At 43.1% G+C, this 14,967-nt stretch overlaps 1 protein-coding gene across 2 annotated transcripts; it reads left to right on the forward strand.

Annotated features, from left to right (window-relative positions):
* Nucleotides 1-3,037: 3,037 nt before the first annotated feature.
* On the forward strand, nucleotides 3,038-14,712 carry pbk (PDZ binding kinase). 2 transcript variants are annotated; one of them, XM_060916462.1, is made up of 8 exons: nucleotides 3,043-3,114; nucleotides 3,216-3,283; nucleotides 8,149-8,242; nucleotides 8,321-8,460; nucleotides 10,115-10,284; nucleotides 11,533-11,662; nucleotides 11,748-11,912; nucleotides 14,094-14,712. In XM_060916462.1, exons 2-8 carry the CDS (start codon nucleotides 3,220-3,222, stop codon nucleotides 14,327-14,329), a joined length of 999 nt encoding a protein of 332 aa, XP_060772445.1. In that variant the 5' UTR covers nucleotides 3,043-3,114; nucleotides 3,216-3,219; the 3' UTR covers nucleotides 14,330-14,712. The 2 variants fall into 2 exon arrangements, with proteins under 2 accessions (XP_060772444.1, XP_060772445.1); XM_060916461.1 differs by having other exon boundaries at nucleotides 3,038-3,283.
* Nucleotides 14,713-14,967: the final 255 nt, after the last annotated feature.

Genomic DNA, 14,967 nt, shown 5'->3' on the forward strand with positions numbered 1-14,967 from the left:
CTTGGAGGTGTACTTAATGGAGGTGAGTGGTTACAACTATTTAACGGTGGTGTAGTGGTTAGCACTGTCGCCTCACAGCAAAAAGGTTCTGGGTTCGAGCCCAGCGGCCGCCAGGAGCCGTGTCTGCGTGGGTTTCCTCCGGGTGCTCGGTTTCACCCACAGTTCAAAGACATGCGGTTAGGTTAAAGTGTAGTATGCCTCTAAATTCCACTTTTTTTCCTTGTACAAAGCAACAATCATTATATTGATTGGCCATGTGTTTTCGAACCACAGCTGATCCAAAAGGCCATAAATTAATGGAAAATCAACAAGATCAGCTGATTTTCACGGAATCTGCCGACACATGAATTTCGTTCATGTGCACAACATGAGCGCTAACCACTACACCACCGTGCCACCCAGAATGACTGAACTATATACTTAATTATTTAATATACATTATATCAGGGGTGGCACGGTGGTGTAGTGGTTAGCGCTGTCGCCTCACAGCAAGAAGGTCCGGGTTCGAGCCCTGTGGCCGGCGAGGGCCTTTCTGTGCAGAGTTTGCATGTTCTCCCGGTGTCCACGTGGGTTTCCTCTGGGTGCTCCGGTTTCCCCCAAAGACATGCAGGTTAGGTTAACTGGTGACTCTAAATTGACAGTGAGTGTGAATGGTTGTCTGTGTCTATGTGTCAGCCCTGTGATGACCTGGCGGCTTGTCCAGGGTGTACCCCGCCTTTTGCCCGTAGTCAGCTGGGATAGGCTCCAGCTTGCCTGCAACCCTGTAGAAAGGGATCAAATAAGCATTACATACACTTTAACATGGGGCAGCCATGGCCTGAGGTTGGGCTGAAGTGCTAACCTAATCCACAACTGCTCCCCAGGCGCTGTAACATAGCTGCCCCCTGCTCTGGGTATGTGTGTGTGCTCATTGCTCACTTGTATGCGCAAGTGTGTTCACTGCTTCAGATGGGTTAAATGCAGGAGGTTAAATTTCACTGTGTGCTTAAGTCAAGTTTGTTTGCATAGCGCTTTTATGACAGCTATCACCTGTATGACATTGTCCCAAAGCATCTTTACAGAATCTGAATGACCCAAAACATGAGCCAATTTTATCCCTAATCTATCCCCAATGAGCAAGCCTGTGGTGACGGTGGCAAGGAAAAACTCCCTAAGACGACACGAGGAAGAAACCTCAAGAGGAACCAGACCCAAAAGGAAACCCATCCTCACCTGGACAACAACAGATAACATGACTATAACACTAACAGTTTTAACATGAAGTCAGTTTCAATGATGTTATAACTCTTCATTAATGGAAACTTGAGTGTAAATATGTTCATGATGACTGCAGTCCTAAAGTTAGTCAGTCAACTGTAGTCCTCAGCCATAAAAGCATTAAGTCTGTGCTTGAGTGTACATGTGACAAATAAAGGCTTCCTTGGCTTAAACACACTATGACCAGAAGTATGTGGAAACCTGATCATGACACCCATGTGTACTTGTTGAAGATCCATAAAACCTCCATCTAGTGGCCGTTGGTAGGTCGTTCATTGAAAAAAACACAACTGATAGCAATCAATATGTTTTAGATTTTCACTGGTCTATACTATAACTAACTGTATAACTAAGCACCTTAACTAAAAACTAAAAAAAAGTACAGCTTAGTGCTTCAATCAATCAGTGATCGTGATTTCAAACTGCTTGACTGGAACACTGCTGAAAACCCAAGCACCTATATATACACATATATATTTCTGCTTCCCTTGTAACTATGTCGGGGCAAATATACATTTTGAACATTTTGACTAGCTTTTCAAACTCAATTCAAAGCTTGTGAGTGTGCAGTTTCCAGTGGCGGCTGGCTCATAGGGGGCGCTCGGGCGCCGCCCTCCCAGATGTGGAGGAAAAAAAAATATATATCGATATATATTTTTACAAATTTTATTATCAATATCAGTTTTACTTTGAATAGTCAGTGTGTGCCTACATGCGATCTGAATTATTTAAACAACATTTCCACCAACTGACTCTCATTCAATGGTGAATTTCCACCGACAGACGCGTATCATTTCTCTTCTTGGGCGCTCGGCAAAGCGCCCCAGAAGTGCAGCGGAATAGCCAATCGTGTATGGTTGCTCGGGAAAAATCATAAATATTTGGCCAATCAGCATCGCCGAATTTAATGGTTTTGGGGCGCTGGAAATTTCGCCCCTGCTACAGAAAATGCATCTCTCTCTCTCTCTCTGATGTTCAAAACTAGACTTTTGGTTCATATTGGACAATAATCACACTTTCTTGTCATAGTTTGTATTCACAACAAGAGTGTCAACACTGTGTTTCGCTCCCCCTCTCACTGTCTCGTTTCACAGAAATACACCTAGCTCAGAACACACACACACACACACACACACACACCTCATTTCATAGTCACTCTCTCACACAGAAATCTTACACTCACCTTAGAATCAGACACACACCACCTCACTCAGTCCCACACTCACCTTAGAAACCTTCCTCCCTCTCTCTCACTCACTCATTCACACACCCTCTCTCTCACTCACTCATTCACACACTCTCTCTCTCTCACACACACACACACACACACACACACAGTTGATTTGTATAGATTCAGCTGAAATCATACCCTTGCTGTAAACTTCTCTCAAGAACTTGAGTATTGTATTGTATTTGAAACCGTTCCTTTCCAAAGCATAAATGGAGCCTAATATAGCTGTAAATTGTTAATTTACTTTATCTGTGAAACTGCTGATTTTGAGAAGGAAATTACAATATTATTGTGGAATTGTCATTTTCTGGCTGTTCCTTTGAATGCTTATACTGAACTAGGCAGGGAACTCTACTGGCACACACCAGCCCCACCAAGAATTATTTTCACCAGCCGCCACTGGCAGTTTCCATAGTTGCCATTATTTCCCACCTCCCTCCACCTCGCGAAGATTTTTAAGATCCCGCCTCCTGAGCTAGTATTGGCTGAGCGTACACTTGTAGCCAATCATAATGCAAGACGCCGTAGCCTAGTAGCCAATAGTGTCGTAGATTGCAGCTAAAGCCAAACGGAAGAGTTTTGAAAGACGGGCGCGGATTTTCAAAAAAAAAAAAAAATTCACACAGGTTTGTTGTTAGGACATTAGCTAGCTGACTGACTAAATAGGCACACACACAATTTGTAAATAGACGTCTCCTGGATTCCTGTTTGTTGTTATTAATTTCAGTAAAATGGAGGCCGAGTCACCAGATACCTTTAAAACTCCGTGTAAACCGGCGAAGATGAAGAGTTCAGGTAAAAAAAAAAAAATCATGAACATACCATCTCTGTCTTTAAAAATGATCAAATTTATTACTTACAGGTTGTAATCTTTGTCTCAGTGAGAATAGGTTTTGTTGTTTAGCTTGCTAACACTGTGACATGACAGTCATGAAGGGCTAATCCTGATGTCATGCTAGCTAGGCACAATTTTATATTCATCAGTAATGTAACTTCAATAACTCCCATCTTATTTATTCATTAATTTTTCCTTTCTCTTTAATTTGTAATACCGCGTGGATGTTTGTTCAGCAATGTGCATTATGTATTTTCAAAATAAAAATATTAAATTGCCGTCACTTGCAGGGAAAATATGATGGCCATAGATAGCGGACTAAACAATAGATAGTCAGTTGATTGCTGAATTTATTTATGCAAATTAAATGTGCATATATTTGCATACCATTTAATGATTATTCTCCGAAGGCTCAGTGAGCATCAAGACGAAGTTGAGGTAATTATTCACTGAGCCTGAGGCGGATAATTGTTTGTGTATATATACACTGGTGATTCTTTTAAAAAATGTATTAAAAATCATTTGTTAAAATCTTCAAACGCATCATGCAAATATAATAACTGCGCAGCTCAGGCTTGTCACTTATCAATGCCGATTCACATGAAATACTTTGTTTAAAATTGATAAAATAAATCACAATTCCACCTTACCTTTGAATAGTTTTAGACCAAACTTCGTAGCATCTTTAGTGCTTTTAAGAGCAGTTTTTTTTTCATAATTTGTAATTCTTTCTCACTTATGGTGATGAAGCGATTGGCTGCCATTTTGTCAAGGTGATTATCAAGAAATAGTACGAATTTCTCAATCTGCGCATGCAATTTTCTATCAGTCACTTCCTTATTGATACTAAATGCACTGGGGAAGCCATCCCCAGCTAAAAGCCTTTAGGTTAGAGAAGCAGCTTTGGTACCAAAAGGTTGCTGGTTTGATTTCCTGGACCAGCAGGAATGGCTGAAGTGCACTTCATCCCTAACCGGGTTGCTCTGTGTGTGTTGTACGTCGCTCTGGATAAGAGCGTCTACTAAATGCCGTTAATGTAATGCAAAGAGAGTCTTTTACAGGACAATTTGTTGCATAATCAAAAAAACCTCTGTATAAATTCTGAAGTAAATCTAACAGTAATTTTGGGAAATTCCTCTGTAATATTCTTCTAATTAGGGACGAGAATGAACATGCCAAAATTCATGAGTGTGGATCATATAGAAACAGATTTTGTTTCAGAATATACAGGAGAAAGACTTTGCTATAAATGAGGTATAAACCATTGAAGACAGCATTAGTGTGAAAGTTGAAGCTTTGAAAGCTGATCTGTTTAAAGGTTCTGACTGCATCGTTGAATTCTGGGCAAAATGTTTCATTTGTGTGCTTGAATGATCCTAGGAGCTATGTTGTCGGGGGCATTACGCCCCTGTTAGGGTCTCCCAAGGCAGACAGGTCCTAGGTGACAGGCCAGACCAAGAGCAGTTCACCAAAACCCTTATGGATAATAGATCAAGGACCGTGACGTCGCCTGGTATGGTGCAGCCGGGGCCCCACCCTGCTCCTCCAGAGGGGCTAGACTCTCCACTTCTCTGGAGTCGCCCATGGTGAGTGGCGGCGGGCTGGTGTGGGCTTGCTTATAGCTCCCCAGCTTAGCCGCCATGTGTTGGAGTTTACCCCAGTGAATGAGAGGGTCGCCTCTCTGCGCCTTCGGATCGGGGAGAGGGCTCTTGCTGTTGTTTGTGCCTAAGGGCCAAATAGCAGTATAGATTATCCAGCCTTCTTGGAGTCCCTGGGAGAGGTACTGGGAGGTGCTCAGACTGGGGACTCCATTGTTCTACTGGGGGACTTCAATGCTCACGTGGGCGACAACAGTGACACCTGGAGGGGAGTGATTGGGAGGAACGGCCTCCCCGATCTGAACCCGAGTGGTGTTTTGTTATTGGACTTCTGTGCTAGTCACGGTTTGTCCATAACGAACACCATGTTCGAGCATAGGGGTGTCCATAAGTGCACGTGGCACCAGGACAGAGTCGGAGGTCGATGATCGACTTTGTCATTTCATCTGATCTCCGGCCCTATGTCTTGGACACTCGGGTGAAGAGAGGGGCTGAGCTGTCAACTGATTGCCACCTGGTGGTGAGTTGGATCTGCTGGCGGAGGAGGAAGCCGGACAGACCTGGCAGGCCCAAACGTATGGTGAGGGTCTGCTGGGAACGCCTGGCCGAGCACTCTGTTGGGGAGGTCTTTAACTCCCACCTCCGGGAGAGCTTCTCCCAGCTTCCGAGGGAGGCGGGGGACATTGAGTCTGAGTGGACCATGTTCTCTACCTCCATTGTAGACGCGGTTGTTCAGAGCTGTGGCCGCAAGGTCTCCGGTGCCTGTCGTGGCGGCAATCCCCGAACCTGGTGGTGGACACCAGAAGTAAGGGATGCCGTCAAGCTGAAGAAGGAGTCCTATCGGGCCATGTTGGCCTCCAGGACTCCTGAGGCAGCTGACTGGTATCTGCAGGCCAGGCGTGCCGCAGCTTGGGCAGTTGCGGAGGCAAAAACTCGGAACTAGGAGGAGTTCGGTGAGGCCATGGAGGAGGACTATTGGTCGGCCTCGAAGAAATTCTGGCAAACCGTCCGGCGCCTCAGGAGGGGGAAGCAGTACTCTGCCAACACTGTTTACAGTGTTGGTGGGGAGCTGTTGACCTCGACTGGGGACATTGTCGGGTGGTGGAAAGAATACTTCAAGGATCTCCTCAATCCCACGGTCACATCTTCCATTGAGGAAGTGGAGGCTGAGGACTCAGGGGTGGACTCGTCCATTACCCAAGCCGAGGTCACTGAGGTGGTTTGCAAGCTCCTCGGTGGCAAGGCACCGGAGGTGGATGAGATCCGCCCTGAGTATCTCAAGTCTCTGGATCTTGTGGGGCTGTCTTGGTTGACACACCTCTGCAGCATTGCGTGGCGGTTGGGGACAGTGCCTCTGGAGTGGCAGACAGGGGTGGTGGTCCCTCTTTTTAAGAAAGGGGACTGGAGAGTGTGCTCCAATTATAGGGGAATCACACTTCTCAGCCTCCCCGGGAAGGTTTACTCCAGGGTACTGGAGAGGAGAATTCGGCCAATAGTTGAACCTCGGATCCAGGAGGAACAATGCAGTTTTCATCCTGGTCGCGGAACACTGGACCAGCTCTATACCCTTCATAGGGTGCTCGAGGGTTCATGGGAGTTTGCCCAACCAGTCCACATGTGCTTTGTGGATCTGGAGAAGGCATTCGACCGTGTCCCTTGTGGTATTCTGTGGGGGGGATGCTTTGGGAGTATGGAGTTCGGGGCTCTTTGCTAAGGGCTGTCGGAGCAGGAGTCTGGTTCGCATTGCCGGCAGTAAGTCAGACCTGTTCCCAGTGCATGTTGGACTCCGGCAGGGCTGCCCTTTGTCACCAGTTCTGTTCATAATTTTTATGGACAGAATTTCTAGGTGCAGCCAGGAGCCAGAAGGAATCCTGTTTGGGAACCACAGGATTTCATCTCTGCTTTTTGCAGATGATGTCCTGTTGGCTTCTTCAAACTAGAACCTTCAGCATGCACTGGGGTGGTTTGCAGTCGAGTGTGAAGCGGCTGGAATGAGGATCAGCACCTCCAAGTCCGAGGCCATGGTTCTCGACCGGAAAAGGGTGGCTTGCCCTCCCCAGGTTAGTGGAGAAGTCCTGCCTTGAGTTTTAAGTATCTTGGGATCTTGTTCACGAGTGAGGGAAGGATAGAGCGTGAGCTCAACAGGTGGATCGGTGCAGCCTCCGCACTGATGTGGTCGCTTCACCGGTCCATCGTGGTGAAGGAGCTGAGCCAAAAGGCGAAGCTCTCGATTTACTGGTTGATCTACGTTCTAACTCTCACCTATGGTTATGAGCTTTGGGTAATGACTGAAAGAACAAAATCGCGGATACAAATGGTCAAAATGAGTTTCCTTCGCAGGGTGGCTGGGCGCTCCCTTAGGGTGAGAAGCACAGTCACTCGGGAGGAGCTCAGAGTAGAGCCGCTGCTCCTCCACATCGAGAGGAATCAGCTGAGGTGGCTTGGGCATCTCTTTCGGATGCCTCCCTGGGGAGGTGTTCCAGGCATGTCCCCCCGGGAGGAGGCCCCGGGGAAGACCCAGGACATGCTGGAGGGACCCTGTCTCTCGGCTGGCCTGGGAACGCCTCGGTGTTCTTCCCGAGGAGCTGGCTGAGGTGTCTGGGGAAAGGGAAGTTTGGGCTTCCATGCTCAGACTGCTGCCTCCGCGACCCAGCCCCGGATAAGTGGATGAAGACAAGACGAGAGGAGGTTGGGAATTACAAGTTGTGAGCATGAGTTGAATGTAGCATAAATCCTATTGGCACCATGGTCGTTGAACAGCATTGCGGTTATTGTAATAAACTGTTAACCAAACTGAAAGTAGATGAGCTAAGATAAGTCAAGTCAGGATTTTATGAACTCAAACTTGGATACCATTATTAACTTGTTTTAATATGCAGGTGATTTTTGGTGGATTTGTTCTTTTAAGATGTATAAAATAGATACTGTGTTCAGGCAAAATCCACGTTTACTGACTGATCATTCTGACCACAAGGTATCCCAGTGTTCAGAGCACAAGAAGATAAATGAAGAAAATTCATGTGGTTTTGAGACTTCAAAAGAGTTTTGTAGTTTTTTACAGAATAAAAATGCCTGGAGAAAAACAGAAAACTGTGTATACATTTTGAAACAAAGCAGTTTCACAAAATGCTTAAGTTTTTTACTGGCTTTGTGAATTAACATGAAAACCGCTCTATCCACTAGAACAGTTAATTGTACAATAATCTTTATCTTTCTTCTCCCCCCAGTTAGTACATGTGGAACCCCAGTCACTATTCCAGCGTCTCCATTTATGAAGAAGCTTGGCTGTGGCACCGGTGTGAGCGTCTACCTCATGACCAGGTCTGATTGGTTGAAATCTGTGATTTGATTAGTTGATTGAAGGAAAACAACACTGGAGTGTCTCAAAATTACTTTCAGAAATGGAAAACAGATTCAGTCACCGTGGGCCATTAAGAAGATCAGCAGCAAGTGTGCAAAGACTCAGAAGAACGTGTACCAGAAGCGGTTGTGTGAGGAAGCAAAGATCTTAAAGGAACTGCAGCATCCAAATATTGTTGGTAAGGCCAAAAAAAAAAAAAGTGTGTTTCTGGTTACGTAGATTTCAAAACTAGGGTCGGTAGGCAGGCATTTTTTTTTTATTTTTTTTTTCAAGATGGCTGCCATAACCTATATTTAGACAGGAATAATTTCACAAAATATAATGAATTTCTTTGCAAGTCACCTGAGTTACCACCTTCTGATGAATCTGATGCAGCATGAGATACCTTTTTAACATGAATTTTTCTGTAAATATAACAGCTCAATACACCATGAGAGAGAGAGAGCAGCTCCTCCCCCCTCTGCTCCCTGAATGGAGCTCGTCGCCTTGGTAACGGTGCAGGGAAAAGACAATATAACAAGCAAAGAGCGCTTTTTCTCAGAGTTCCCTCTCCTCGAACAACGCTGATTTACACGGAAACGGAAGGAGCTATTCACAAAATTCTTTCACACTGAGTGCTGCAAGGCTCCCATGAACACATAAATGTAATTTTTTTTTGTCCCTAGTGTAAAAAATGTGGACACTAGAGCGAGTTTAAAAAAAAGTGACACTTCTGATTTTGCAGTAAAAGCGCTGCCACGTTTATAATGTGAGTCTATGGGAGAGCGCGGCTGTCCTCTCCTTACTTTCAGGCTTCTCATTCAAAAACTGTAAATCCTATCGCTCAGGGAGACACTTGTCTTGATTCACACGTGTGACTACAACTTTTGAGAAAGTTGTGTGTGTAGAGTGAAAATTGTGGCTGAGAAAACAGTTTAAATGAGAAGGTTAGAGCTTTTTTTTTTTTTTCAAGCTGCCTACACTCTAAACTCCTGAGCTCCACTGGTGTGTAACGCAATAGACACCCATTATAAAGCCTGAATTTCTCCAGATTTGCTCATGGTGTTTGATCTGTGACTGATCAAAAAGTATAGAGCCTAGCAAAAAAGTTGAATGCCAGATCTACACAGGAGAATTTTGTCTCCGTTTTAAAGTTTGAATCATGTCTCTAGGTGAAAGACAAAATAAGCGTTATCTCTGCTTCTGTTCCCTCCGACGGCCCCGACACACTACTGCCTCCGCCGAGTGCGCGCACACACCGCATGTTGGGGCCGCGGATGAGTTACTCTCCCCTGATCAACGAAGTCTGCGGGGAATTTGTGGTTATTATCGGTACAAACAGCACGAATCACAACTTAAATGAGCGCGGTTCAGTTTGACATTATTGTCAGTCCGTTAGATAAACATTTAATTTTATTAAAATCGAAAATTAATATTTAGAGCCTGTGGGCTACAAAAATAATAGTCATTAAAGTAGCCGGCTGGACTTAATCGTGTAGTTGGCTGTATGGCCGGCGGCCGGCGCTTGTGGAAAGCCCTGATTTTCCCAGTGAGTGACAAAAACTTCCGGTTCACGCGGTTGGGTTATATGTAAAAGTCGCGACTGGGACAAAAACAAAAAAAAAGTTTAGGGTCGGGCGGTACGGATTAGGGTCGGTCGGGTAACCGGAAACATGCACCTTTTTTTTTTTTTTTTTTTTTTTGGCCTGATCTTTCAATCTCAAATGGACTTTTATAAACAATAGGCAGTTGTGATCAGTGTTTAAGATTCTTCACTGTATGGATGAGATGGGGTACATTTCATTTTAGCTCATGCTGGGTTTTTTTCTTTCTTGCTTTCTTTTTTCTTCCAGGTTTTAGAGCGTTCACCACAGCGAAGGATGGCTCGAAGTGTTTGGCGATGGAGTATGGAGGAGAGCTGTCTCTCAATGACCTGATTGAAAAGAGGAGAGAGGAGGGCCTCCAGGCCTTCCCAGTTGCCACTATTGAAAAAGTGGCTCTTCATGTAGCTCGTGGTTTGCATGTACTTCCTTCCTTGTTTTGTTTGCTTTCTTCCATTTTTGTTTCCTTTTTTCCTTGTTTTTGTTTCCTTCCTTCCCTGTTAGCTCATCTAGCTGACAAGCTGATGAGCTTATGTCATCATGTGTTGTCCATCATCCATCCGACGTCGTCCACATTACGCAAAACTCGCTTCTTCTCCTCTTCACTTTTTTTTTAATAATTATTCTTCTTTTTGGCAGGAAGGTAGGTCTGCCTGGGGTGCATATAGCTTCTACCCAAATTTGCATAGTCGAATCATGAAAATATTGAGTAAGCCCTAACAAGTGGTTTCCACACAAATCGCTGCTTCTCCCTCAGTTCTTCACCAATTTTGATTCTTTCTGGCATGAAGGTAGGGGTACCTAGGGTGCATATGACTTCTACCCAGATTTGCTTAATTACAATTATTAATGAAGTTATGGACTAATTAAGCCTTAATGAGCAGTTCAATAAAAAATTGCTGCTTCTCAGTCAATTCCTTGTCATTTTGGATTCTTTCTGGCAAATAGGTAGGTATTCCTAGGGTGTATATAGCTTCTATATAGTGTATATCGCTGGCAACATTTATTGTGCAAGGTGGCTCACTTTAGATTGTTCCTTCTGGACTTGATGGGGCCAGAGTCATTGACTGTTTCCTTCGTCTGACTCAAATGTTTGGGCATGTCTGTTTTTTTACGCTCTTGGATATTTTGATCTTTAGATTTCGAGCTAAATTATGTTTATAAGGCTGTATGATGACTAAAATGATAGTTACAATTACTTTTTTCAGTCAGCTAATTTAGAAACCAACTCGTCTTATTGCATTTTATTGATTTTGAATCAACGAAAAATTCATTTGCATTGTTCACAGGGAATTTTATTTATTTATTAAAAATATTCCTGGTCATTTTTGCATTAATCTTTTAAATGCTAACGTGAAACATATAAATAAATGAACCACAACCAAGCAGACTGGGACATCCTCAGTACAATTGTCTGTTATTCTTTTAAATGAATTGTGCACAAAGTTTGCATAAAGTGTAGTGTAAAGAAAATCCACCACTGCCAGTAAATTATCATGACTCTCCTGCTTACAAATGTGGCCACATTATTAGATTAAATATTTTTGGAGAAAATATACACCCTAATTACAGGCTCTTTGAATAAAACACTTGTCTAGGAGTTTTTCAGTCATAACACATGCTCATGCCTTTTATTCCACCATGTAATGAACAATACAATTTTCCCTTAGTATTTGCACAACGAGAAAAAGCTGCTGCATGGAGACATGAAATCCTGCAACATCGTCATTAAAGGTGACTTTGAGACTGTCAAAATCTGTGACGTTGGTGTTTCCCTGCGATTAGATGAAAATATGCAGGGTAAGTAAGCCTGAAGCGCAATAAATTTTATTTATTTATTTATTTTTAAACCAGTTCATAATCTGTTTTATTCATGTCTTTGTAGTGAGCAACCCAAAGGCCTGCTACATTGGCACCGAGCCATGGAAACCCAAAGAGGCGCTGGAGGATGGGCTAATCACCGACAAAGCGGATATCTTTGCATATGGACTCACCCTGTGGGAGATGATGACCCTCTCTGTGCCTCACCTAGAGATGCTCGACAGCGAGGGTGAGAGTGGTGATCGATAGATACATGTATTTGCACTATGATTGAACATTTACAACCAACGTAAATAGTATTGATGTTCATAGACAGTTGAGGCAGTTATGTAATTATCTGTTTAGCTTTTTCACCAAACACTGAACCTTACCTTCCTGTTCTGAGGCGAAAAGTCACTGATGTCTTAAATCGGATTGTCTCCTGTTTGATTGCTACTGTGCTAAAATGTTTAGGTTGCCGTATTTTATATATCAGTGTAACTGGTTTTAAATTGACTTCTATTCCATGAAACAGTATTTTTAATTAATTGTCTGTATGAAATATTGACTATCTGTTGCTTTAATTTGTTAGTTTGTGTGGTATTTTGGCAAAGTTCCTTCCACATGTAAAGCATTCTTCACTTTTATTCAGCAGCATTGAAGCTCGGCAGATTTCTGACTGGGGTTTAATGTGAGCATAAAATGAAGCATGGGGTCCAGGGATAATTTCCAGTTTTACAGGTCTTATGCTGTGATTTAACTTCCATCCAGATTGCCCATGTCTGTTATTTTCCACAGGAGGTTTCCTGTGTGAAAATTACTTACTATCATTATTAGCTCATCTGGCTCATAAAGCTGATGAGCTATTGCCATGGCGTGGCATCCATTGTCCACAATTTGGTTAAATCGCATCTCCTCCGTCAATTCTCCACGGATTTCCATTCCAATTGTTTTGTTTGAAAGAATTCTTCACTCTGCACAGAAACTTGGTGGTTGTTTTGTCATTTTTTGCTAATGAGTTAGTAATTAGGCCAAATTAACGAATTTTCCAGGCCCCTCACTTGAATTATATCTCCTTTCTCATTTCTCTTTTGATTCCAGTTCTGATCGATGTTTTGGGTAGATCTTCCCATGAGGAACAAAACTTGATTGATTGTTGATATTCCTGTTGTAAACTGTGTTTACTATTCTGTTTATTTTCAGTTAAATCATGTCTCCTCCCTCAATTCTCAGTGGATTTCAGTTCTGATGGTTTTATTTGAAAGAACTAGACCTTCTGCACAACACTTGGTCATTGTATTGTAAATCTCATCTCATTATCTCTAGCCGCTTTATCCTTCTACAGGGTCGCAGGCAAGCTGGAGCCTATCCCAGCTGACTATGGGCGAAAGGCGGGGTACACCCTGGACAAGTCGCCAGGTCATCACAGGGCTGACACATAGACACAGACAACCATTCACACTCACATTCACACCTACGGTCAATTTAGAGTCACCAGTTAACCTAACCTGCATGTCTTTGGACTGTGGGGGAAACCGGAGCACCCGGAGGAAACCCACGCGGACACGGGGAGAACATGCAAACTCCACACAGAAAGGCCCTCGCCAGCCCCGGGGCTCGAACCCAGGACCTTCTTGCTGTGAGGCGACAGCGCTAACCACTACACCACCGTGCCGCCCTGTATTGTAAATGTTTTGCAAAAAAAAAAAATTAGTAATACAATTCTCATCAGAAGAAAATTTATCTCCTCTCATTTATTATGCAAATTCAGTTTTGAGTGATGTTTTGGGGAACAAAACCAATCTTCCCTTGGGGAACAAAATTTTGTCCTTTTTGTTGATTTTCCTGTTGTACACAATTTGTCATGGACGTTGGTCCCCTCTCATATTGTCACATTTCAGTTCTGTTTGATGTTTTAGTAGTCATGGTTGCTTTGATGACAGGCCAGATGAGCCATGTCCCTGATGTTCTGGTTTTAGTTCCATCCTGCTACCTAATACATGCCATGATTTTCTATGCAGATGTTGCCTCATGGTAGGGGGAAAAATGATGTTTGACTTTTGCTACAAGCAAAAGTGGAGACAAACACTTGAAGTCATGAAATATAAAATGGATTTCTGCTGGTCAGTGTGTGTACTGCAGCAGGTTGAACTTGTCCCTCAATCAGCCAAGAGTTTTGGTGTCTCAAGTTTGCACTAGTGTTTCTAGACTAATCCAAGATGCTGGGAGGGAGTATCATGCAAACTAGCAATTAGTTTTGGTTTAGTGATTTACCAAATACTGAGCCTTTACTGCATGTGTGGGTTTTTTTTTTTAAAGTGAGCTCATTACTGTATTTGAATCAGGTGTACAAGTTAGTGATGCTGGTTTTATCAAAGTCTCTTTCTCTACTTGAAATATTTTCTAAAGCATCTGCTTCCCACCCCTCTAGAGGACTCATTTGATGAGGACTACTTTGATGAAGATGCATATTATGAGAGGCTGGGAACCCGACCTCCACTGGATGCAGGCACTCTGGGCAGCGCCTACCAGAGTATGGTGGAACTTTTCTGTCTCTGTACTGAGGAAGATCCCAGCAAAAGGCCTTCAGCTGCTCACATTGTTCAGGCCCTGGAGTCCAACAGTCAGCTGGATGATAAAGGCATTGAGGTGATTGTTATAGATTAAGAGCTTCTTGTGTATGGTGGATTTTCTAGTCTTTTCTCATTGTAACTTCTTTCATGTCTGATTTTTAAACTTCTCCCTAAAATTGTACAGAAGTCATTCTAGTTATAACATGCAAGTTATTGATTTACTGTATGTAGATTTAGACTTGTTCCATGATAAGTTGCATGTGATGCTAGAATTGTAAAATGATTAGATTCAGTGATTTCACTTATTTACAAGCGGAGCATTTTGTGCTCAAACACTTTGTTCTGTGTATAGTCAAAGGAGTCTTATTTTATAATACATGAATAGCTAAGAGATCTACTTAATTTAAGAAAAAAAAATGTATTGACATTTCACCCTGACAGGAGTACAGAACTGTAATAAAAAATGTATCAACACCAGTATTGGACTGGTGACTTTTTATTGAACTACAAGTCTGATTAATCCTGCTTGTACACAAACTTGTCCTGAAAGGTTTCATGTGAAAACCCCTTAAAGGAAGCTAACAACTACCAAGAGTACCTGAGGTGTGTTAAGTAGAGCAGGTTACTGTTTCTGCTATAAGAGACAGTCCAGACTTGGGGCAGGAGTGAATGTTGCAGATAGTGAAAGAGTATGTAGCAGTCATTTCCTCTGAATAAGTATAGGACCAAACA

The sequence above is a fragment of the Neoarius graeffei genome, chromosome 3, assembly GCF_027579695.1.
Source record: "Neoarius graeffei isolate fNeoGra1 chromosome 3, fNeoGra1.pri, whole genome shotgun sequence".
Classification (NCBI taxonomy): Eukaryota; Metazoa; Chordata; class Actinopteri; order Siluriformes; family Ariidae; genus Neoarius; species Neoarius graeffei.